The 26376-nt window shown below is 37.9% G+C and overlaps 3 protein-coding genes across 11 annotated transcripts; 1 reads left to right on the top strand and 2 right to left on the bottom strand.

Annotated features, from left to right (window-relative positions):
* The first annotated feature begins 4666 nt into the window (after positions 1–4666).
* On the top strand, positions 4667–6305 carry LOC111779061 (gibberellin 3-beta-dioxygenase 1-like). The gene is made up of 2 exons (XM_023659116.1): positions 4667–5361; positions 5469–6305. The coding sequence occupies exons 1-2, from the start codon at positions 4865–4867 to the stop codon at positions 6097–6099; spliced, it is 1128 nt and encodes a 375-aa protein (XP_023514884.1). The 5' UTR covers positions 4667–4864; the 3' UTR covers positions 6100–6305.
* A 3160-nt stretch (positions 6306–9465) lies between these two features.
* Positions 9466–19748, bottom strand: LOC111779374 (pleiotropic drug resistance protein 1-like). 6 transcript variants are annotated; one of them, XM_023659529.1, is made up of 24 exons: positions 19670–19748; positions 16573–16858; positions 16283–16403; positions 16111–16199; positions 15937–16021; positions 15694–15853; positions 15479–15555; positions 15331–15384; positions 14345–14435; positions 13961–14262; positions 13595–13876; positions 13199–13515; positions 12957–13117; positions 12766–12869; positions 12515–12695; positions 12342–12437; positions 11829–11977; positions 11419–11751; positions 11035–11325; positions 10889–10969; positions 10678–10811; positions 10376–10603; positions 9872–10298; positions 9529–9786 (listed from the first exon to the last, which is right to left on the bottom strand). In XM_023659529.1, exons 2-24 carry the CDS (start codon positions 16821–16823, stop codon positions 9529–9531), a joined length of 4272 nt encoding a protein of 1423 aa, XP_023515297.1. In that variant the 5' UTR covers positions 16824–16858; positions 19670–19748. The 6 variants fall into 6 exon arrangements, with proteins under 6 accessions (XP_023515300.1, XP_023515297.1, XP_023515299.1 ...); XM_023659531.1 differs by having other exon boundaries at positions 16573–16836; positions 19670–19738; XM_023659532.1 differs by lacking the exon at positions 19670–19748 and having other exon boundaries at positions 9466–9786; positions 16573–17218.
* On the bottom strand, positions 19524–23013 carry LOC111779375. Of its 4 annotated transcripts, XM_023659538.1 has the most exons (3): positions 22956–23013; positions 22758–22856; positions 19524–22239 (listed from the first exon to the last, which is right to left on the bottom strand). In XM_023659538.1, the coding sequence occupies exons 2-3, from the start codon at positions 22818–22820 to the stop codon at positions 19672–19674; spliced, it is 2631 nt and encodes an 876-aa protein (XP_023515306.1). In that variant the 5' UTR covers positions 22821–22856; positions 22956–23013; the 3' UTR covers positions 19524–19671. The 4 variants fall into 4 exon arrangements, with proteins under 4 accessions (XP_023515306.1, XP_023515307.1, XP_023515305.1 ...); XM_023659539.1 differs by having other exon boundaries at positions 19524–22179; positions 22758–22999; XM_023659537.1 differs by having other exon boundaries at positions 22758–22998.
* Positions 23014–26376: the final 3363 nt, after the last annotated feature.

Genomic DNA, 26376 nt, shown 5'->3' with positions numbered 1-26376 from the left:
TGAAGCGATATTGTCTTTTTTAGATTTTTTCTTTAAAAAATGTTTTCGTATATTTATAAAGAATATTTCGTTCTCCTCTCCAAAAGATGTGGGATCTTACAATCCACCTCCTTCAAGGTTCAACGTTCTTATTGACACTCGTTCCACTCTCCAATCAGTTGATGTGTCTGATCTCATTAACATGGGTTGTCTCCTGATTTCCTTGAGGGTTAGCTGCCCTGAGAGCTGGAAAATAGAGAGACAAAAAGAAAAAACAATCCCCTAGAGAAGAGCAAAATAAGTTGCCAATGATCATCCATCTACCTTGGCTGACATACATTTGGAAGCTATCTAAGACTTGATTTGCCCTTTCAGTATACCCATTTATTATAATCTAAAATGAATAAAACCGTGAACTTCGTGACGTTCAAGAGACTCGAGGAGGAAAAGAAGAAAGAAAATGATGACGACGACGACGATGAAGATAAAGAAAAAGAAGCGTAATTGAACCCGATATAAGGTAAAGCTTTCTCGAATATTAAAATATTAATGTAAGGACACAAAATGGCCATCAAAGCCATGCTTCTACTTTTTGTCCTCATCTTTTCATTTCTTGAGTCTTTTAGGGTTATCTCCTGTCACCTTCTTTTTTATACATATCTTTGCTGCTATAATCATGTGATTGGTTGGGAGCAAGAACAAAGCTAATTTCTTAATTTAAAGTAAAGGGAAAAAGAGGCATTCTTTCTTTTGGTGGTTTTCCCAACACCCACCTAGCACCATTCAATAGATATCCGTTCATTTTGACCCTCGATTCAAGTATATCGAAGCAAAATGAATGTAACAGTCTAAGCCCACTACTAGAAGATATTGTCCGTTTTGACCCGTTACGTATCGCCATCAGTTTCACTGTTTTAAAACGCGTCTATTAAGAAGAGGTTTCCATACCCTTATAAGGAATGTTTCGTTCTCCTCTCCAACTGATGCGAGATCTCACAATGAAATACTCACAAAATCCATGTAATTATTTCTAACGGTTCATTATAACCTTTGAATGCACGACTGTCATATCTCGTGATTCCAACGTGAAGCTTAATGTCCAGTTTTGAACAAACTAAGCTTTTTAACTCACAATATCAACATATTATATCGTGTAAGACACTTGAGTTGGTTCGAGTACGAATGTTTAAACTATTTTGGTAGGTAAAGTGCAATTAGATGTAAAAATAGAAAGGGAAAAAGGGTTTGGGAGAAAAGAAGTGGAAATTTGGCAATCAATTGTCTTTTCTAAATGCTTTATGCTTTTGATTTTGGTGATTAATGACAGAATCTATCAATATTCTAAACCCCTTTTCTTCATAATTGTCCCTCTCATACTAACTCAAATCAATCTTTATCTATTCATTGGCTCAAAAGAGATACATTGACCCAAAATTTGCATGCGTTTCAAATTAAAAAAAAAAAAAAAAAAAAAAAAAAAAAAAAAAAAACCAACCCTTTTTCTAGGGGTCTGCCGCTAAGTGATATCAAATACATTTCAAATTAAACTAATCATTGTCAATATATAAAATGATTTGGTTGACATTTTCTCCATTAAAATGGGTATCAACTCACTGTTTAAATAGTGATATCTGTTCATAATCAAATCGGATATTAAGCTTTGATTTGAGTATATACATTAATGTGTAAGTGTTCATGAACATGGGTTGGTTCATGCTTAATATGAAAAAGTGTATGAACATGAAGGGTTTCCATTAGATTTGTGTTTTTTAAAGTACGGATTTTGTATAGTGGGGAGTGCCCACAGCCAACACCAAATTCCACACAAGAATGAATACTAAATAAGGAAACAAAGAGCAAGACCAATCAATTGTCTAAAACTACACATGTTTGGGATAGGTTTTGATGATTCATCAAAAAACATGAACAATGTTTTTTTTTTTTATTTATTTATTTGTACTTTGGATTTGATTTTACCTCATCATATTAACCTGAGGCAACCTAGGACGGTCCAACTCGACTGCGACAAGTGTCATTCTAGCTAGCTCAATTTGTCATCTTCCTTAAACACGACAACATACGAACCTTGGTAGCTAGGTTTTGCATGGTCTTAAGATATATGATAAAAAGAACCAATTGATTAGATTGGTATTGTTCCACCATTTCCATGCATGGTTTGGTTTTTAGTGATGCTTTCTTTCCTTTTTACTTTGGTTTTGGTTGCTTTTGTTTTTTTATGTATCTTTGTTTGGTCATTGGTCGTAATTGTTGGAAACAAACAAATGTAGACATCGTTTGTGCCAATGTTTTTCCTAGTGAACTCTTTTTTTCCATTTATGGATTTTCTTTGTAAGGTTTTCCTTTTCATGAATTTGTTTCTTTTTTCTCCTTTCCATCTATTGTTGTCCTCTTTCAATAGAGAGCTTCATGAATTTGAATAAGCTACAAAATATATATATATATATATATAGAAAGAGAGAGAGAGGGGCTATCATGAATATAGGGCTTTTGTTGTCTATACATATTATATGTCTTATCCAAAGTCAAGGCCAAAGTGTGTTGAATTATTTTTCAGGTATCGTTTTTGTCTTATTGTTTGTTTCTACCATCCTACCTCAAACCCTCTAGTATTATCGAATCGGAAATCTAATACCTCCTTTGATAGCTATTAGGGTTTCAGAAATTCGATACTTCATTTGATAACTTTTAGGGTTTTGGAATTTCGATGCATCATTTGATAAATTTTAGGGTTTCGAAAACTTGATACTTCATTTAAAAACTATCAGGGTTTCAGAAACATGGTGCTTCATTTAATAACTATTAGGGTTTCGAAGATCTGATACTTCATTTGATAACTATTAGGGTTTCATAAATTTGATGCTTCATTTGATAACTTTAAGGGTTTCAGAAACCTGATGCTTCATTTGATAACTATTAGGGTTTCGAAATTCTGATGCTTCATTCGATAACTATTAGGGTTTTGGAAATCGGAGGTCTCATTTGATAGGGTTTCTTTTATAATTCCGTACACTTTCTTCACTATATTATGACTTTAAAAACTAACCAAAACAAAGAAAATCATAGGTAAAAATAACGTTTAAAGCTTAAATTTTTAAAAAAGTTATCAAACGGGGTTTAATTTTAATTTGTCGGGTTGTTTATAATTTCAATGAAAAACAAAATTGGAAGAAGAAAAAGGAAAAACAAAGAAACAAACAAACAAACAAAATCGTTATCAAACAAGATCTGCAATACCNGAGCACATTGTTGAAAATGAAAAGGATGGAAACCAATAAATAAGGTCCAAACCAAAAGCATCTTTGTGCCTTCTTTTCATGATGCAATATTCTAACCCTAAATCATTAGCCCTAAGAACAAAAAGCTTCGATAATTCCAAAACTTTATGGATATATTACTATCAATACCTTCTTCTTCGACCTTCTACATTCTTCTTTCCTTCTCACCATAATCTACATTAATTCGTATATCAAACTATATATTATAAATTAATGTGAATCCATAACCATATTATATAAATATACACTAAGATAAGAGAGAGATTGATGTGTATGTGTTATGTATATATTGGAGGTAGCAAACTAAAGCATGATTTGTTACAAGAAATGACCCGACCTCATCATGTTTGGGCCACGTGAAAGGCATATGCATGTAAAATGAGCATAATATAATGCATTTATGTTGGAAGATTGAGTATCATATGGCCCATGTAAGAGGGTCATTCCAACTAGGGATGACTTGACAACAAACGACATCATGAAATCTTCTTTTTTCGTATGTTTCACAAGACGAGGGTTTTGAGCATCTATAAAGGGTGGAGATGGAGATGGAGATGAAGATACTGTATACAATCACCAAAATAACAGTGTCTCGGAATGACTCGGATAGGCCTTCTAATCAGACTCTGACTGGTGGGGGGTTGATGGTTATGAGTCGGGAGCCCCCACGTTTGTCTCAATAACAAGACAAGACCAAAAACATACAACTTCAACGCCTTCTCTCTCTCTTGTTATGTTTTTTCCTTCTCAAGATGTAACCACTAAAGACCAAAACAAGCTTTTACTCTAAATAACCAAATCTTTGAATTTTACTTCTTATATTTACTACTCTTTTTTCTTTTATTGTAAGTCATGGGTTTGTGTGTGTGTGTGTTTGTAGGGGTGAAAAGACAAGATTACCCTTGGAGATCATTGGTTGTATTGATGAGTGGAGCCCATGTATGTACATATAAGAGGAAGGGTAGAATGGTCAAAATGAAAAGAGAAGTATTGTCATGTAGTTTAGAGAGAGTATAGTTTAGGAGAGGGGAAGGGGAAGAGGGTATGTTTGATTTAGATGGTTTTCTACTTGAGGACAAGACAAAGGCACATGGAGATAGGGGCGAAAGGGCAGTGTGTGTTTGTTTTGATGGAATTTTTTTTTATTTAATTTTTTTTTTGAGAAAAATCTTGAGAAATAGTGAGAGAGGTAGGGAGGGATCTTGTGTGGTTATGTTATAAGATAGTTTTGTTGGAGAGGACAAAATGGTCCTTTCCTATTTTGTTCTTTCTCTTGTCCAATACAAAACACTCACTCCCCTTTCTTTTCTTGTCTCCTTCCATTAACTCTCCCTTCCCAACACCACTCACTCCTCCTTTCCAACATTATACTACTCACTCTTTCTCTCTCTCTCTTCTTTCTCTTTTCCTCTCTCCCAATGCTCAGTTGAAACTCTGTCAGATCAGCTCGGTAGTGTGAGTTGGGACAAGTTGTCACTGTCGTCGTCTCTATAAATACTGACTCCATGCCATTCTAATCTCTTGCCTAATCTTTCCTGTTTAGAATCCAAAAGCTTCTACTACTAACCCATTTCATTTCTACTAACAACATGGCCACCACAATAGCCGACGTCTTCAAATCCTTCCCCGTACACATCCCCGCCCACAAAAACCTCGACTTTGACTCTCTCCATGAGCTTCCCGACTCCTATGCATGGATTCAACCAGACTCCTTCCCGACCCATAAACATCATAATTCCATTCTCGACTCTAACTCTGATTCCGTTCCATTAATTGACCTTTCTCTACCCAACGCGGCGACCCTCATAGGCAACGCGTTCCGCTCGTGGGGGGCATTCCAGGTCATTAACCACGGCGTCCCCATTTCCCTCCTCCAATCCATTGAATCCTCCGCTGACACGCTCTTCTCTCTACCGCCTTCCCACAAGCTGAAGGCCGCACGTACCCCCGACGGCATCTCCGGCTACGGCCTCGTCCGTATCTCCTCCTTCTTCCCTAAACGTATGTGGTCCGAAGGCTTCACCATTGTCGGCTCTCCCCTCGACCACTTTCGCCAACTCTGGCCTCACGATTACCACAAACACTGGTACATAACCACACTCTCTCTTTTCTTTTCTTTTTTTTTTTTTTTTTTATTTNATACGAAATTCCATTTGGGGTATTAAATATTAATTTTATTATTATTATTTTTAGTGAGATTGTAGAGGAGTATGACCGAGAAATGAGGAGTCTATGTGGGAGGCTGATGTGGCTTGGGTTAGGCGAATTGGGGATAACCCGGGATGACATGAAATGGGCCGGGCCGGATGGGGATTTCAAGACCAGTCCAGCAGCGACCCAGTTCAATTCGTACCCGGTCTGCCCGGATCCGGACCGAGCTATGGGACTCGGGCCCCACACCGACACCAGCCTCTTAACCATTGTGTACCAAAACAACACGAGGGGGTTACAAGTTTTGCGAGAAGGGAACCGGTGGGTGACGGTGGAGCCAGTAGCCGGTGGACTAGTGGTTCAAGTAGGAGACTTGCTTCACATTCTGACAAACGGGTTGTACCCGAGTGCACTCCATCAAGCCGTAGTGAACCGGACCCGGAAACGCCTCTCGGTGGCTTACGTGTTTGGGCCACCCGAAAGCGCAGAAATTTCACCGCTTAAGAAGCTTTTGGGCCCAACTCAACCGCCACTTTACCGCCCGGTAACTTGGACAGAGTACCTCGGTAAAAAAGCAGAGCATTTCAACAACGCACTGTCGACTGTCCGTGTTTGCGCTCCTATTACTGGACTGTTAGACGTCAACGATCACAGCCGGGTCAAAGTAGGCTAATCCCACCCTAAAAAACACAGTCAAATTTGAATAAATAAATAAAAAAATAAAAAATAAAAAAACACAGCTCTAGACTTCTTCAATTTAAGCTATTTTGGCTGACTATATAAATATAATGTAATTTAAGCCAACTTGGAGTAATGGGTTTTATTTTATTTTATTTTATTTTATTTTATTTTATTTTGCATGGTGGGTGTAGAGAGTAATATCTAATCTCATTTGTGTTTGTTTGGATTAGATAGGTGTGTGTGGAAAGAAAAAAAAAAATTAATTAAAAAAAAGAGACATAATTAAATTGAAATAACTAAGTATTGATTGGTGATTAGGGTTGAAATAATTGGATCTCTTGAGATTATTTTTGTTCTCCCACTTCCAAAACCAAATCACACATTCCTTTCCTTCCCATCTTTAATATTCTTAATCATTGCCTTCAAATGCCTTTCCAAAATGATTAACTCAATCATTAATTAACTAACTTTTAAACTCGATTTATGTCCATTAATTATATCTTGTTCTATCTCACTTCCCTTGTCGTGTTCCGCACGAGTTAAAAATCTTCCTAATACCTATATTCATACAATTTACAACCTAAACTCATTATAGATATTGTCTACTTTAACCCATTATGTATCGTTCCACTCTCCAATTGATGTGGGATCCCACAATCCACCCTCTTTGGTGGCCCAACATCCTCGTTGGTACACCCCTCGCTACTAAGCCCAAACCCACCGCTACTAAATATTGTCTCTTTTAGCCCATTACGTATCGTCATCAGCCTATCAGTTTTAAAACGCGTCTATTAGGGAGAGGTTTCCACACTCTTACAAGAAATGTTTCGTTTTACTCTCAAACTGTTGTGGAATCTCACACTATTAAATCCACCTAATGTTTCTCGAACAAACCCTAAAAGAAAGTCGAGCTAACTTGTATAGATTTTGATGCGTCATTTTAAACCAAATATTGACGCGAGATCTTTTATTAGTGTTTCGAGTTAGCTTGAATGGATTTTGTTAGACGAGCATGTGTGTTTCAACAAATATCTTACCCTCGATCTCTCCTAAAGTTTAAGAAAAGCATAGACCTTAAACGTAAATTTTCAAGCTTAAGACGTACTCACCGGTGCCGATGAACGTCCGATTAGAAGTATAGGCATATGTATTTCATTTGGACGGTGGAAATGGGTTTTATTGTATCAAAGACTGCAACCATGCACGTGCTTCTTTGTAATTTTTGCTATTGCTATCCGCCATCTTCCTTTCATCGGATGGGGCAGTTTTTACAGTTTTTACAGTTTTTACAGTTTTTCCTCCTAATTCTAACCCTAATTTTTCATGCCTACTTTAACGACCGATCTTATAAATCCTAGTTAACTCGAGTCTGATGTAATTCTTACCCTATGTAACATGAAATACATAAACCCAACATACCAAACTTTCGATTTAGGGTTTAGGGTTTAGCTTCAACTTCTAAACCTAGTTTAGTAGATCCAACAATATTCATTTATCTTCCTTGAAATCGAAGGTTCAAATCTCCAATCCGAGGAAAAAAATCTCGTGATCTCAAATACTCATTTAGAGGTCGAGTCATATATGATTTTGAAGTTCTGTTTATTCCCCGCAATCTAAAACTAAACAAAACTTATTATTAATTTCCAACCTCATGATATACAAACCTTAATATCGTTTCGTTGAAGGTTCTGTTTGAGATCATGTCTAAAAATCAGATAATTTATTGTTTGTCCCATAAAAACGGTATCAAAATTTCATAATTTTATTACCATTTTTTTTTCAGAAAACATTTTTTTTTTGTCACATATTCTAATGGAGATATACATTAATTTGGAGCAAGGTAGTACCTGTGGTAGTCCATTTCAATCACATCAAATTAATATTCTTGTAGCCTGCCCATGCTTTTTAACTCAAATAATGTCAAAATTATATTGTCATAACTTACATATATACATACATACATGTATATATATATATAATTTAATTTTTGACTTGGAGTTAGTGGGTATTCAAAANAATGATCATGGTTGCTTGTGTGGACAAATTTTAATTTTTTAATGGAGTCTAATTTTAATATATATATTGTATATAAAGAGTAATGAATTACATAACCAAACATGCATGCCCTGTATATGTCAACATTTGTCCCTTTTCATTGATGGATTGAAATAACATAATGGATCAAATATATTAGAAATTTCAAAATTGAAAATTTTGAGGTTGTCAATCTCCAACATTACGTGTCTTGAATGGATCCACTATGAACATAGTTCATCACGTTATATAAAAATTAATTAATTAATTTTGATTGAACTGGTAAGTGGGTCGTGATTGTATTTGTTGATAATGATATGAATAGTGGGAGATTTGTTGCCTTCCACAACCGTTATTTCAAATCTATAAAGGATTTGAAACAATGGATATAAGATAGTATTGGATATGATTTATATGCATGAATGGTTTGATTAAAGATGTAAGTTTTGGATGATTATGATCATATATTATATGCTTCATGTGTGCATGTAACAAATATGGATTCATTTGGAAGTTAATATTTCTTTCAAAGTGGGAGACAATTGAGAAAGAGAGAATAATATTCTCATAATTTCCCTAGATTTTTCATTCTATAAGTGCTAAAAATATATTTTCCAACTAATTATGTTTTAACTTTTTTAGAATTTTTTTTCTTTATTATATATATATAAGGACGGGACGTTTCACTCACACCGTTAGAATTAGACTTGTGGGAGTCTCGTGAAAAAAGAATTTTTGAAATTCTTTGTAACAGTCAAGTCTCGACGAGGTATTAAATACCTGATTTTTCTTTTTGAGTCCAAACTTTCTGAATTTTATTGAGTCTTGAGGATTGAATTTTAAGACGGTGTAGAAGAGAAAAATATTAGAAAAAGTCTCATAAACTCAACAAAAATACAAAAAAAAAAAAAAAGTTGAGATGGCCGAGTTGGTCTAAGGCGCCAGATTAAGGTTCTGGTCCAAAAGAGCGTGGTTCAAATCCCACTCTCAACACCATATATTGTGTACCATTTGAAAGGGCGTGGGTTCAAATCTCACTCTCAACACCATATTGTATGTCTATACAAACTCATTTTAGAGACCGGGACCGCTAGATTAAGGTTCTAAGGTTCTGGTCCGAAATACAATCAACGCTAACCATCTCTCGACTTTTTGATTGCATCTATCGGATAGAACTTTAACTATTCAGAGACTAGACTTGCAATTTACATTATATAAAATGGCATGATAAGGCTTGTAATATAACATTATCCAGTTCGACCATAAGCTTAATACCCGAAAAACATTGGCTTGATAAGGCTTGTAATATATTAAGAATCCCTAATTATAGAAGAAATAGATATCAATTATCGTCGGCTAGATACCCAGGCAAAAGAAGAAATGGGTACTATCTCTTTTGAAAATTGAAGAACTTAATACAAATGGCAAATGAAAAAGCAAAGAAAACTCCAAACCCAATAATAACAGCAGCAACAACTCCAAGAAAATCATGCCTAAACCCAAAGAATTCTCTTATAAACTCCTCAACTGTCTCCCCTGTATCCATCTTCTCCTCCACATCTCCAAATTGTGAACCAATTAACCCATACAACGTCCATGACAAAGGACAAGTCCAATAAAACCATCTCCACCACACCGGAATCCTCTGCGATACACAATTTATAGACGTCATTTCGACCTTTACTCGATAATGATTCGTTTATCAACTCTTCTTCGAAGAAAATACTTACAGTTCTAGGAATGATAAAGCCACAAAAGAGGTTCCACATCCCGTAAAATGCAGTCGAAATAATCATACCGATGTGGTAACTCGGCGTTGCAGCGATCGTCATCATGCCATAGTAGGTGAAGTAGAGGAAAGTGAAGAACATGAAGAAGAAAAACCAAAGAACTTTGGTAAAACACCATTCATATCCCATCATTGCATATACTATGATGCAATACATCAAAGATTGTGAGAAAATGTATGGCAGCTCAATTGTAACCTGAGCTAAGGCATATGGCAAGGCTGAATAGATCCCTGCCGCTCGTTCCCTATAGTATACTGTTCGCTCGATTGAAACGACGGGCTGTATGCCTCCAGCGTTTTGTATACCGAGGAAGAGCGACGCCGTATACATAGCACCGATCGAGTTAAACATATCAATGTATGTCGTTCTGGGATTGATATCGAGTCAGTTCTTTATAATGATGGTAGATAAAATGAAGCAAATCTTGAACATGTTGTAAGTTACCTCTTGGAGCCAAGGTTCCAAAACATTGTCCCGAGTATCAACGATGCGCCGAGCGTGAACAGAAATTTGGTTGCAATGTACGACGGATTACGCCAATACGACAAATGTTGCTTCCATAAGCAAGCTAAGTATTGTTTGGAAAAAGGCTGAGAGTATTTGGTTTGGAAATGGATATCATTAGAAGCAGGGGGAGGCTCACTCAGTTCTTTGATTATTTCCTTGTTTCTCCTAAAAACATGAAAACATGAGATGATCCAAGTGTTTTTTTTTACTAGAACTATGTTTATAATATTGTTACCAACCTATAAAGCTCAGATTTTTTGAATAGATCTGCAAAATCGACCCCCGAGACCGTTTCTTGTGTCGAGGAGGTTACTTCTAACATCCACGTTGCTGGATTTTGACCCTCGTTTATCTTACTCGTTCCGTCGATCCCCTAAACCGACACGAAAACGTTATACATATCATAACTGATATATACCAATGGATTGTTTCGTAGGAACGTCTTCTTACCTCGAAATACTTGATCAAATGGAAAGAACGATGTCCAAGAGGTCCAACATATATCGTCTCACCTCGCTTCAACAGCAATAGCTGCAGCCTCATATAAATAAGTCAGCTCAAATCAGATAAGGTTTTAGCAAAGTTTAAGGTTTTACCTCATCAAAAGCTTCAAATATATCGATGCTCGGTTGATGGATTGTACACACAACTGTTCGTCCTGTATCGACCGTGTTTCTTACTGCCCGCATTACGATTGCAGCAGCTCTTGCATCTAGTCCTGAAGTTGGCTCATCAAGAAAAATTATGGATGGGTTCGCCACCAGCTCCACGGCTATTGTCAACCGTTTGCGCTGCTCGGTCGAGAGACCGTTTACACCAGGCAACCCAACTATTGCTTGCCTTAATGTGTCAAGTTCAACCAGCTCCAAGATTTCTTCCACAAACATCTACAATAGATTAGAACAACTAAGCATACTCATTTGTACAATGATGTCTGTAAAAAGCTTAAAATCCTAGAGGAATTCAGTTAATATAGCAACCTTTCTTGCTTCTTTACTGATATCAGAGCCGAGACGTAGCCATGCCGAGTAGAGTAGAGACTCGAAAACAGTAACATGAGGAGAATGGATATCATTTTGTTCACAATAACCCGAAATTCGAGTAAACGTTTCTTGCTTTTTCGTGTAGCCAGAAACTTTGATGCTTCCCTCAATATATCCACCGGTTTTCCTCCCGGATAGCACGTCCAACAGAGTCGTTTTCCCCGCTCCGCTCACGCCCATCAAAGCAGTTAGTACACCAGGCTTAAAAGCACCACTCACACCTTTCAAAAGCACTAGTTTATCCTCCATGACACCCTGACTCTTCATTTCCTGCATGTTCATCTTCACAATTAGCTCTGAAGTAATCATAACTCGAAGCCTTAACGAGTAGTTTTACGATTAATCACCTCCGGCATATCAACCGAGTATACGATTTCATCGAAAGTGAGCACATACTGATTAAATGGAACAACTTTTTTCCTCTTATTACAAGTGGCCTTGTCAGTTGCTTCATTCCATGCTTGGGAGGCAACTCTCATGCTTTCACTTCCATTAGCTGTTTGTAAAAAACAATTGAGTGAGTGCCTTTTATGAAGAGAAGATCACACTAAAGGAAAGAAACGGTGTAATGGCACAAGCCTATCTCACAATCCACCCCCCATTCAGGGCCCAACGTCCTCACTGGCAGTTGTTCCTTTCTCCAATCATTGTGGGACCCCCATCAAATCCACCTCCTTCGGGGCTCAACCTCCTCGCTGGCATATTGTCCTCTTTGGGCTTTCCCTTTCGGGTTTTCCCACAAGGTTTTTAAAATGCGTTGCTAGGGAGAGGTTTCCAAACCCTTATAAAGGGTGTTTCGTTCTCCTCCCCAACTGATGTGGGATCTCACAAACTAAAATCATGTTTTCGAGCCATATAACCTGCAAGATTTTCACAAGATGGGGTGTTTCTGATCTCGAACTCCTCCTCATTGCTCTCTGCGACTTGCGGTTTTGCAGCCCGAGGCATGATCAATGCTGCAATAGAAATGCAAAGCATAAACAATTTGTTCTTTTAAGTTCTAACTAGGAACAAAGAATGACAAATTACTCACGGTTCAGATAAGTGAGGGCTAAGACATATAAAAAATTGAATACAAGAATGAATCCAATCAATGCAGCCACTCCAATCCAATACCAATCAGCAGATGGGAAGAAGCCATGAAGCTTCAAGATCAAAACCCCTAGAGTTTCCCCACTAAAAGGGACAACAACCTTGGCAAGAAAGTAAAGATTCTGACATAAACATTTGTAGATTCAGACAAAATGCAAACATTTTTAAGGTTGCTGAGTTTCTAGAAAGTACTTGATCCCAATCTTTTCCACGGAATTCGTTCACTGCCAACGCGTTCTGCCCGTACATCATCGGTGATAACCAGTAAGCCCATTTCCACCACTTTTTCATTGCATCTGTGGATATCAAAAGGAATTGTTACATATGTTTTTACTGAAGAATGTCAAGCAAAAGTTAATACATGGCTATCGGTTATCACATACGTCTCGAGAGAATAAAACCATCGTTTCCATAGAGTATCAATAGAACAAATGAACCAAACGTGTTTGAAACCACCAAGCTTCGAGTAACGGCCGCAATCAATCGAAACAATGCAGAAGCCACTTGGTTAGCAAGAACAAGAGCAAGGTACTGTTTAAAAAACCTGCAAACAGTTATAATGGCATCAAACATGATCTGTGATGGAACATAGTGCAGCAAGGAGATGATAAGAACTAATATCAACCTTTTAACACTTGGATCATAGCCAGTAACATAATAAGAGGTAAAAACCCAAAGTGCAACCTCTACGAAAGAGACAGCGATTTTAAGGATGGTAGCTGGAAGAGCATATGCCCATGCTGGGAAGAAAAGGAGGTCCCTTTGCTTGTAAAAAACAGGAAGCTTAGCAATTGTTAATGGAAGCTCGGACATCCCATTGAACATACAAACAACGAGTGCGTTAAACAAAGCGCCCATGTAAATTTGTCCGTCGTTTATCGAGTTATGGGGCATCTCGGTTCGAAAGAAAAGCGACATCGAAATGACTGAGATTAGAAAAATCTAGTAGAGGAAAGATGAGGAGAAGTCAGATATCAGATAGATTTTGATAGGCCTAATAAAGACAGCTTCGTTTACCGACTTGCGTGAGTTTGAAGATGTGCACGAACATGTTACGCTTCATCAGCAAGACTTCTCTATCGAAACAGGCCTTCCAAATTTGCTTATATCCAATGCCATACTTTTTTGTTACCAAAACAGCAGGGTGGCACTTGCTCTTTTCAAAGGGGACTGATAATTCCTCTGCTAGTTTCCTTCCCACATTAAAGGATTTGAATGCTTCTGCAAACTGTGTCACTGTGACATATGTGTAAGGCTTGTCCTTCTCTGCCCAATATTGCTGCTGATCTTTCCTTGAAGTCACCTGCACCAAATTCACTCACTCTTGAGCCATCTTTCCCATTTACAATGTAATAAAAGAAGAACTCTACACTTTGTAGGTACATACTTCTTGCAAATAGTCTGCCACTCCTTTCCTTTCAGGACATTTGAAGCCCATGAACTCAAAGAACTCAAGGACTTGCTGGCAGGGACCTTGGTACACTATTTGGCCTTCAGACAGGAGAATGATATCATCAAACAGTTCAAAAGTTTCTGGTGCGGGCTGGAGAAGGGAAATGATAGCAGTTCCATTGAGAATATGAACGTATTGCTTGATTGAGTTCACAACTTGAAAGGTTGTTGAACTGTCTAGGCCTGTAGATATGTCGTCCATGAACAGTACCTTCGTAGACCCACAAAGTATCTCACCTGAAAACACGTAGGGAACTGAATCATTTCAAGCTCCTTGGTTAACTTTCTAGTTTCTTGTTTAGTGATTTTGATGGGTAACCTGTGGTGAGACGCTTCTTCTGTCCTCCTGAAATGCCTTTGATCATTTCATCTCCAACTCTGGTGTCTGCACAGAAGTCTAATCCTAGCACCTGTGTTGTTGGAGGAAGAAAGAAATTTGATTAAAGAGAGTCTATGTGAGATCTCACATCGGTCGAGGAGAATGAAGAATTCTTTATAAGGGTGTGGAAATCTCTCCCTAGTAGACGCGTTTTAAAAACCTTGAAGGGAAGCTCGAAAGGGAAAGCCCAAAGAGGACAATATCTGCTAGCGGTGGGCTTGGGCCGTCAAATGGTATCAAAGCCAGACACAAAATGATGTGCTAGCGAAGAGGCTGAACCCCGAAGGAGGGTGGACATGAGCCGGTGTGCCAGCAAAAGGACGTTGGGCCCCGAAGGGGGTGGATTGGGGGGTCTCACATTGATTGGAGAAGGGAACAAGTGTCAGTGAATGCTGGGCCTCGAAGGGGGTGGATGGTGAGATCCCACGTCAATCGGGGGAGGAGAATGAAGTATTCATTATAAGGGTGTGGAAACCTCTCCCTAGTAGACGCGTTTTAAAAACCTTGAGGGAAAGCCCAAAGACGACAATATCTGCTAGCGGTAGGCTTGAGCCGTTACAAATGGTATCAGAGCCAGACACCAGGCGATATGCCTGCAAGGAGGCTAGGGGTGGACACGAGGCGGTGTGCCAGCAAGGGTGCTGGGCCCCAAAGGGAGGTGGATTGGGAGGTCCCACATCCATTGGATTAGGGAACAAGTGCCAGTGAGGATGCTGGGCCCCGAAGGTAGGTGGATTATGAGATCCCACATCAATTGGGGAGGAGAACGAAACATTCTTTAAAAGGGTGTGGAAACCTCTCCCTAATAGATGCGTTTAAAAAACCTTGAGGGGAAACCCGATAGAGAGAGCCCAAAGAGGACAATATTTGTTAGCGGTTAAAGAATATATTTTTTACTTTCAGTAAGATTTATGCAATAACAATACCTTCAGAACATAATCTGTGATCAGGCTTCTCTTTTGGCCTTCTAGTGATGCTGCCTGCAACATTTACAAAAGAATTGTATGAAAAAATTTGTGCTTTTTCCTCTCTTTGTGTGGCTAAGAAAGTTATTTAGAGGCCTCTAAGTCACACCTTCATGAACACATCAATATCTGGGTCAGGCAAAATGTTTGCTTCTTTCTCTCTTCTTGTCAACTCTGCCATTAACTCTGCAAAAACCTACACTTATTGGTCATATCTTTCGTTATTGTTAGTTGTCATAACTACAACACTTTTCTACAAAGCTTCTAAGGAATAAAATGGCAATTTCTCAGAGAAATCTTGCAGGCAGAGAGGGAGAGAGAGACCGTGACGAAACCCGACCCCTTGATATCTTGCAGAAAAGGCCAAGATTTCTCTTACAGTCATTTCGGGAATATGGACATCATTTTGGCTCACATAGGCAGAAGTTCTCTGCGGAACAAACTCATTAAAGCTGTAGCCATTATAAGTCACCTTCCCAGAGACCTATTAGAAGCAAAACTCAGTGGGGTTTCCCATATGAATTTAAGTCTAAGAATCTGATTTTTAAAACTTGAACTCAAACCTACTTTCAAATCAGAAGCAAGCCTCCCTGCTAGAGCCATCAAAAGCGTCGTTTTTCCCGAACCTGGAAGGCCTAAAAGCAGTGTCATCCTGCAAAATTTTACCCCCAAAAGGCTTTTAAGTTCATAGCAAATAACAATCTGGAGAGCAGCCATTATTAGAAAGTCATCTCTTCTTACTTGCTTGGCTTAATGATTCCACTAACATCATGAAGAATTGTCAGCTGTTTCTTTTTACTTGACACTATGTGAAGATTTGCTAAAAAACCCTTCAAAGAAAAAGTTGCAGGTAATGTTTAGAAAAGATTTTGTTGTGGATGTTCTATACATATGATAAATTTGTTGTTCTTACCTCCACTAAGTTGACAAAAAAGTTGAGGAGAGTAGGCAAAGCTCTGTCTCCAATATAGGCTTCAGCTTCAACTCTAAGATGCTCAAATCTTACTTCAATGGTGGGAATATCAATTCCAACTCTAAGTTTTAGCCACCATAACAACCAATGATATCAGTTTTAGTTGAACATTAGCAGAAGATGCAACAAATGATATCAGTTTTAGTTGAACAATAGCAGAAAATGCCACAAATGATATCAGTAGGAACTTTTCAATGATATCAGTAGGAACTTTTCATTCATATTCATACCGATCAAGGCGTTTCTTCAGCTTTAATAAGAGTTTTTCATTGTCTAATTCAGTATCACTCATCAGGTTCTTCATCAATCTCTTCCTTTCTTGAAGACCAAGTTTTTCAACTTCAACTTCATTGGCCTCACCACGAGATGATGTCAATAAACCTTTTCTTAAGCGTTTGTAAGTGGGAAGTCTCTCCAGTGCTGCCCATTTCAGTGCTTTTTCATCATCTTCCCCATGTGTTGATCTTGAGAATGCCTCCATGACTCTCCTTCCACTATTTCATTGATGGATTAAAGCTGAAGATAACTCAAAAACTATAAAACAGGCAAAAAGAAACAGGAATAGGTGTAGCAGATTCAATACAGGCTATTCATTTTCCTTGAGCACTTTTTTACTATATCATAAATTTTCACCATTGGAATTAATGTTCTTTAATGCAAACTAAAAAGGGAAACCTAAATATGTAGCTTCCTTATATGTATATGTATATGTCCTTACTTGGACTTTTCTATTGTTGCATCAAACTGCAATAAATTATTTAGTTTGGCTACCACATTTTGACTAACCTTTTCCCAATTGTTGGATGCTTGTTATTTTTACATATTTCTATTACCATACATGTAAGATTCCACGTCGGTTTGGAAGAAGAAAAAGCATCCTTTATATGGGTGTGGAAACCTCTCCTTAGCAAACGCGTTTTAAAAACCTTGAGGTCAGAGCCAAACATCGGGCGATGTGCCATTGAGGAGATTGAGCCTCGAAGGGAGGTGGACACGAGGCGGTGTGCCAGCAAGGACGCTGAGCCTCGAAGGGGGTGGATTGGGGGGTCCCACATCGATTGGAGAAGGGAACGAGTGCCAGCGAGGACGTTGGGCCTCAAAGGGGGTGGGATTGTGAGATCTCACATCGGTTGGGGAGGAGAACGAAACATTCTTTATAAGGGTGTGGAAACCTCTCCCTAGCAGACGCATTTTAAAAACTTTGAGGGAAGCCCGAGAGGGAAAGCCCAAAGAGGGCAATAGCTGCTATTGGTGGGCTTGGACCGTTACAATCAACTATCGGCTATACAACACAATCAGTTATAATGTATAAAGAACACAACGAATAATTTAACAATAGAACCTGCTAAAAAAAACGGGTCTCTCCATAATTTTTCAACGGTGCAATAGGTATACATTTTGTTTCATCTAAAAGGTCTCATAGCAATGAAGATATTCCGTCATTCATAAAGACATAAACATAGTATCTACTTGACATTAATTTACATAGGCACATAGATGCACTTAATCTTTGCCTAACAGAATGGTAATTATGGTGGAGATTAAAGAAGTGTATGAGTTGTCTGCTCTTTACACCATTTCATAATTTGATATTGTGGAAGTTTGTTAGTAGACATTATCCACTTTGGTCCGTTACATATTGTCGTCAGCCTCACGGTTTTAAACCGCGTCTGTTAGGTAGAGGTTTCCTCACCCTTACAAGAAGTGTTTTGTTCTCCTCTCCAATCGACGTGGGATCTCACAATCCACCCCTCGTAGGGGCCCAATGTCCTCACTGGCACACCGCTCTATGTCTAGCTCTGATAACATTTGTAACAGTTCAAGTCCACCGTTAGCAGATATTGTCCGCTTTGGCCTGTTACGTATCGCCGTCAGTCTCACGGTTTTAAAACGCGTCTATTAGGGAGAGGTTTCCACACCCTCATAAGGAATGTTTCATTCTCCTCTCCAACCGATGTTGGGGAAGAAGAGGTGGATGCCAAGCCAATGGGCTGACTACAACTAATGATATGGCAAACAGATAGATATCTAACATTCAGAAAACTTAATTTGATGAGATTATTGCTTAGAAAGTTAATATCTTAATGGGTTTTGATAGATCTACATTAAGCCCTTCTATGAGTAAGAGTAGGAAAGAGAGGTCCAGTAGAGTTTTATGGGCATTTAAGGGTGTTGAACTTTTATGGACATTAATATTCACTATTCATAGATCAACTAGCCAATATTCAAATAAATGAACACCAAACAAAGCCAGTTGAAGGTCTAATGGTCTTTTATTATTCTGTTTGGTTCGTTTTAATTTGATACCAACCAAGTTAAATGCACATTAAAATAAGGGCCATCCTTAGCCCATACCATAAAGAATCATACTGGCTCAAGCTTCATGACCCAAATGCCTTTAATTCAAGCCTTTCAAAATATAAAGCTAGAAACTATGTATCTAAGTGTCCTCGTCCACCTAACTATAGACTCAACAGGGTATGGTCTTATATCCTCGAAAGGACTAATATTCGAATTCCGTAACAGCCTAAGTCCACTACTAGTAGATATTGTCCGCTTTGACCAGTTACAAACCATCATCAGCCTCACAATTTTAAAACACGTCTACTAGGGAGAGGTTTCCACACCCTTGTAAGGAATGTGATCTCACAAATTCACATCCCAACGTCTTATGTTTTAAAGATATTGGGGCGTGATAGGAACAACGAACCTCCACAATAGTATGATATTGTCCACTTTGAGTATTAGTTCTCATGACTTTGCTTTTGATCTGTCCAAAAGGTCTCGTACCAATGGAGATAGTGTCCCTTACTTATATTAGCCAACGTGGGACTCCAACAAAATAATATAACATTCTTGTAAGCCAAAAACAGTAAAAATGAGAATTTGATAGCTACAAGCCAATGTTGGTTTTTACTCTCGACCGAAGCACACTGAAATAAATAACCAAAACAGAATGAAACACTCGCAAAACACACTTGAAAATACTTTAATCACAATACTTTTCAACTTCCTAAATAAAATGTACATTTGATGGTTATTTAAAGAAACAAAAGCACAAACAATTCGTTTCTAAGAAATACTCTGCGATTAATAACTTCTCAATGCATGACTGTCATATCCCATGATTTCAACATGATGCTTAATGTTTGACTTTGAACAAGTCGAGCTTATTGACTCATACCCAAAGCATAAGCCATTACTTCATTGCTTTGATTAAAAACATTTATAACTTTTGATGCATCAAAACAACTTTGATGTCGACATGCTTAGTAAATTATTAGGTGTCGTTCTACGTATTATCTTTTTCAGCAGAAGCAAGCTCACCTTCATAGTGACTTGGAAGGCGACCTTTGATACATTTTGGAAGCTCTTGGAAGAAGCCTAACCCGCCCGACGATGAGAGCCCGACTGAGTTTCTCGTAGTTCAATTGCTGCTGAACGTAGACGATGACAGCAAGGATGAACGCAATCAAAGGAATGGCAACATCCCCAAATGTAGAGTAGAAATCCATGCTTGGATTCACAAAGTCATAGATGTGTGGGAGAAGTCTGGCCAATGTGATTCCAATGAAATAGAACTTCCTAAGAGGTTTGCAATCAATTTGCCATAACAAGTTGCCAATGACTTGAGGAAGTAAGAACAAATCTTGAACCAGACCTACATATTCGTGTAGGCCTTTTTCCCATCCCTGCAGGATGTCCGAACCTGAAGTTCTGCTAGGAATCATGGAACTCTTTAATCGGATTTCAGCTGTCCTTGAAGTATGAACAATGGGAACAGCAACGTACCCGACGAGATGTATCAAGAAGGTTGCAATAAGCACCGACTTATCACTCGGGACACGATGCGGTTCAAGAGGAGCTTGTCGTAGTAACTTGATCCTAGATTTCCAAACCTTCTGGCAAAGCCTCAAAGTCAATAGAAGTGAGATCATAACTTGAAGCTTTATTGTGTAATCAATCACAATGAACCAGAGGTTATTTCCGAGATCGTACGACTCGTTGTAAGATATGGAACCTCGTTGAATGAAGTGAGCTTCAGCACGAGTGACCAGTGGAAGAGTATAACCAAGGGACTGAACTCCCAAAGTAACAAGAGATATGTATGGAACAGACTCCCTCTTATCATTCATATAAAATATTTGGCTCAAGATGCAAGCATTAGCCAAGGAAAGTGTCAATATCTGGAGTATAACCTCGACGATCTTACGAGAAAGAATATATTGTCGCTGCCTCCTATACATGATCGGCATCGTTTCGAGTTTTATTGGGCTGAAATAGAAAGGGTCATCTTCTGTCCGTTGGCTAGAAATGGAAATCACTGCAGATGGATTGATAAACCATGGAGCTGAAGGAGGATAAGACACAATCACTTCAATGAGACAATCCAAGCCATCTTCAAGATCCATGGTCTCGTGTAAAACTCTCCAGGATGGGGACGAACGAATGTCTCTGCAGCCAATTAGATACATTTTTCTAACGAGCGGATCGAAAATGCCCTCCACGGAAAGTGCAGAAAAGTTGCTACTTGTCTGTTCAGAGAGTGCCAGTAGTGCAGACACATTAACAAGCAGCTTCTTTTCAGTGTCTTCAGGCTTAACATGATATGAAGCTTCCCTGTCTGAGTTTGCTCTGTCTAACCTTGACGAGTCCCATACGAAAAACGAACCAACAGAGATAATTTCCATTTGAACATGAAATCTGGAAGCTTGAGGACCAAGTGCAGGTACATTAAGGGTGAGATCTTCTAAGAGAAGAGACTCACTGAGCTCATATGTTTCTGTGTCTTCCCATTTGAGATAATGCAGCAATGACTTCTTTACGACGGTTCGAAAGCCGAAAGGCTCATATTTCTCAAGCACAGCACGAGCTGAAGCAATTTTTGTATAGCTATAAAATGGTTGGGAGTTCCTAAACTGACTCCACAGCTCTGTAGGTCTTAATAACTTTTCAAATGACAAAGGGGAGTATAATGGCTTATCATCGACGCTTGAAATCGAACCGACAAGAATCCTTCGTTGTTCGAGTGTAAACAAGATAGGTATATACAGGCAGATCCTCGAGTCACACGAAATCTTATCAGCATCAACAAGTCCAACACAACCAACCATACAAAGCTGCCCACTTGAAGAGTTCCAAATTCCCTCAGAGACCATAGTCATATTATTAAGTGCAGATCTTCTCCAAGCAGCGTGGCGATTCTCCGACGGCAAAACAGCCCGAAAGACAGCCGAAACACTAACAGAAAAGCCATTTTTGTTCGAACCAAGCGTCTTACACTTCACATCTTGCATATAAAGTCCCACATCGTTAAAACTTCCATCTGTACTATTGATCACTGATATAAATGGACCAAGTTTCGTACAAAACTCATCTGTAGAGTTGCATCTCCAATTTGGGAGGATTGTGAAAGCTTGATCCCTCGTTATTTCTTGTAAAACCTCACAAAAATAAGAACCTCTATACATACTAATGTTTTTCTTCATTAACTTATCATTGTAAGAGTATGAACCACATGCTTTGTCCACAACTTTCTCAGATGCATAATCATAGTTCATATCTCCAAGTTGAGACAAAATGTAAATGTCGTCGAAGTACTTATCGTTCGACTTCGTGTTTAAACTTCTCATTTCCCCTCGGATTACCCGACTTGTCAGCGAATTCTTCATCGGATAGTGCAAAACAAGTAGAATTTTATCATCTTGGAGAAGTGGCAGCTGGTGATGATTCACATTCAAATCTTTCACCCAACGCCACGGATCACCCGATTCCTGATCACGAGCAGGTAACGTCCCACGACCCAACAAACACAGCACTCTTTCACCACCATTCTTCTTGGATTCAGTATAGATTCCTTGAAAAGAAAGGGTCAGCTCAGAACGGCCAGGCCAAAACTGAAAATTAGGATGTTGAGAGGAACAGTATTCAAAAGAAGTATCCATTGTTATGCCCATTGACACTAACCCACTTAAACTAACAGCCCGTTTAGTTTGATGAACAAGATCAATGTCAGTGACCCAAAACGAAATCAATTTCAAAGGGATAAAATTAGGGTTACTATAGAACCTGTTTACAGAAAACACACGACACCGATTCTTAAAAGGCAGTAAAGGATACTTTCCCTCATCTTGCCACCAATCCCCATTCACAAATTGAAGCTGTTCCTTCATTCTAGTAAACCTTAAAGTATCCGAGCTTAATTCAGCTGCAGAAGACAGAACAGATTTGCAATGTTTCTCCACCTCATCATGTCTTTCATGATTATAAGCTGGGGTCTCTTTAACCCCCAAGTCTAGCGAGAGAGCCAACCCACAAACAAAGAAAAACAGAGTGACAAGATTTTTCATGGCTTTAAACGCTAGTTTTCCAGTGTTCATCAATTATAGAAAAGAAAAGCTTGATGATTGTTTACCAGATTCTCAGCTAGAAGCTCGCAAATGTTGCACCCATCAACAAGATTGAGCTGAAGGAACATTAACCTCAGTGTCTGTGGTGATGCCCTGTCTGTGTTCTACAAAGGAATGCTTAATGTTCTGTACTGAAAAATATGAAAAATCATGGAGGAAGCAATGAATCAAGTGTGTAGGAAGAGAAAAGAGATGCCGTTGACTAAAATTTGGATGCTGGCGTTCAAGTGTACGCCCAATTTTCTAGTCGCTCTGACTGGGGTTGTTCTTCTTAACTACTGTGCTCTCCTTACAGAACGTGCAGCGCAAGAAAAGACTTCAAAACTTTTAAAAATTATAAATTTATTCCTTTAATTATAACCCTTTTTTCTTATTTACCGTACATAAAATTAAAATTTTCTAATTTTATTAGACATCAATTTAAATTAATATCCGGATCAATTAATTTTAAAATAATTTGATTAAAATTTTATTAAATACTTTTAGAAGCTCTAGAAAAAAAAAATTCAAAATTTAGAGAATAAATTGACTAAATTTTAAGTTAGGGATGAATTATAAGTTATTAAAAAAAGTGTCGGATAAATTTTGAATTTTTAATTGTGTATCTAATAAATCTCTACAGAGCTCTTGAAAAAAATTAATTTTTAATTTATTGTGTCTAATATATCTATGACGTATTGAATTTTTCAAAACTAACTATCCGATTAGATTATATATTTTATAATAATAAATTTTAATTTTGTATATAGCTAGTCATGAATTTTTAGACATTTTTTTAAAGTTTATTGAACCAAATACATACAAACACAAAAGTATTTTTAGAATTTTTTTTAATATAAAGTTATTATTATTTTGGGTATGTAGGGATGTATTTGGGGGTAATCTCGGTATTTTTGCTATATGTATATTATGATAGGGACAGTTGACCTTTTTGATCGCCGGTTGACGCGCCGTCCGACCGGTAGTTTTTTTGTTTAAATAATTTTGAATAGCATGAGTTCAACCCATTTAAAATAACATTTTCAACTTATACTTTGTACTTCTTTTTATTCTATCTACTATTTTAGTCTATGTAATTACCATAAAAGCTTAAAATTAGTCTCTACTGTTCGTTTGAAGTATGTATGATCATCGTGTTAACGGTAAATTTCAGTGACTTTGGAAAGATACAAAAAATGATCGTTTATTATTGATAGGGTTCAATGCCTTTGATAGAAGAAATCCATCAAAATTAATAACCAGAAAAAACTAACTAACAAACTAACTAATTGAAAATTGCTACCTCGACCCATGAATCTGTTAGAATTGGTTTTGGACTCAAATGGACGTCCATCACCAAATTGGTTTTCATTGGTTTGGTTAGTTTAATTAGCTATTAGTCGAGTGAAACTAGTATCATCATCATAGATGTAGAAGATTTGTCCATTTTAAATATCGTCATGTGATCCTAACGAAAATATTATTTTAATTTTTAAAAAATAAAAAATGATTGATTTGATGAAGTTTGTTAGATGTATTTTTATTGGGTAATTTGTCAGAGTATTGACATGAATGTCGTTGCCATGGACGATGAAGATTATATAGTAATCCCCAAAGTACTCTCATCATCTTATACAGAGAAGAATATAGTACCCGACCACGCTTTTATCGTCATTTTCAAATACACGTGTCGCTGCAAGTTCTCCGAGCTCAATGTTTATGTGAATTCTGCAAGCATTTAGCAAGGCTCCCCATATGGCTGCATCTGGGTTAATTGGCATGTCCTGTATGATATCACACGGCCAAGTAGATCGACCACACAACCATAATGCTTCAGATAAGGAGTTAGATTAAACTTGGTTTTCATTACATTGAAATACTCCAAACCTTCCATAACCATACCTGACCTGCTACATGCTACAGGCACATAGTAGCGAAATAAAGGTAATCTCATCTGGATTTAGTTCTGATTCAAGCATAGTTTAATGGCAAGTTTGTCAGCTGTTGAACACAACTCTCCGTGGGAAACACTCGCACACTTTATTAAGACCAATCGATAAAAGATTTACAAGACATTATGTAGAAACCACTACTTTGTATTGCTTGGGATTTCTTGGGATGATAAAATTTATAACGTTTTTCCTCAAATACCTAAATTATTTTTCTCAATTTATTCCTAAAATCCCAAAATCATTTTCCTAAATTTATTTCTAAAATCCTAAATCATAAATATAATAACTCATACGATGGTTAGGCTTAACCCTATTGGGCTAGTGATGACATTTTAACACTTCCCTTAGCACTAGTCCTCATTCGTTGCACCATGTTGAGCTAACAACAAAAGCTCTTTTGTAAACACATTTGCTACTTGGTCATCCGTATTCTTCCTTCATCGCTTTCTGTCAAGCCTCTTCATATGCCTCTAACTTATTATCTCCGTCTTCTACAATAACTATGTTGGCATACTTAGGATTTGACCTTTGGATTCTATTTGATCGCCTAAGTTGTAGATGTGTCGTTTCATTTTTATCAGATTCTCTTGATTGAATCACTTTTTGTTCGTCAATATCAATGTCACTTGGATCTTCAGGCACATCAACATTTAAATGAATGTGCGTAGTTTGCTCCCTCATCTTCTGTTGTAAACTTTCTTCGATTTTGTTTGAATCGAGTAAGTCTTTCTTCTCTAAGGACCACCATGAAGATGCTTCATCGAAAACTACATCTCTTGATGTATAGTATTTTCCACTTGTTGGATCACAACACTTCCACCCTTTCCTTTGATTTTCATATCCAACAAATATGCACTTGACTGCTTTCTTGTCAAACTTGCTACGTAGGCACAAATACATAGCAAACACAACCAAATACTCGGAAGTAGCTAACGGTAGGTTTCATGTCTCATAGTATCTCAAATGGTGAGACAAACCCTAGCCTTGGTTGGGGAAGTTTGTTGATCACATGGGCAGCCGTTCGCATAGCTTCAGCCCAAAATCTTCCTAGAACATTCTTTGCATGTAACATGCTTCGAAAAATTTCTACAAGATGTCAATTCTTTCTTTCTGCTACACCATTTTGTTGTGGCGTGTTGGCACATGTAAACTGACATTGTATCCCACACTCGTGTAAATATTGATCGAACTCATTTGACGTGTATTCTCCACCATTGTCTGAACGTAGACAACAGATCTTTTCTCCTATTTCTCCTTCGATCATCATCTTGAATTCTTGAAATTTCGAAAACGTGTTAGACTTTTCTTTCATAAAGAAAATCCACACATATCTTGAGTAATTGTCAATGAACGTCACCATATACCGCATTCCGCTGATCGATGCTTGTTTGACTGGACCAAACAAATCAGAGTGAATTAACTCTAATGGTTTCTTTGCTTTGAAATTTGACTCTTTGTATGGTAATTGATTAGCTTTACCATATTGGCATCCAGCACACATAACGTCTGTTTTGACTTCAAATTGAGGTAGACCTTTGAGCATGGATTTTTCCATAATCAGCTTCAACTTGTGGTAGCCAACATGTCCCAATCTTGCATGCATAGATCTGTTGTCTCATTCTTCCGTGTCTTGTCAACATAGGCAGACTCTGCAGATAGAACGTAAACGGAATCCACTCTTCGTCCTTATATT

This window comes from Cucurbita pepo, chromosome LG17 (assembly GCF_002806865.2).
Source record: "Cucurbita pepo subsp. pepo cultivar mu-cu-16 chromosome LG17, ASM280686v2, whole genome shotgun sequence".
In the NCBI taxonomy this organism is placed as follows: domain Eukaryota; kingdom Viridiplantae; phylum Streptophyta; class Magnoliopsida; order Cucurbitales; family Cucurbitaceae; genus Cucurbita; species Cucurbita pepo.
This window is presented reverse-complemented; position numbering and strand designations above follow the sequence as displayed.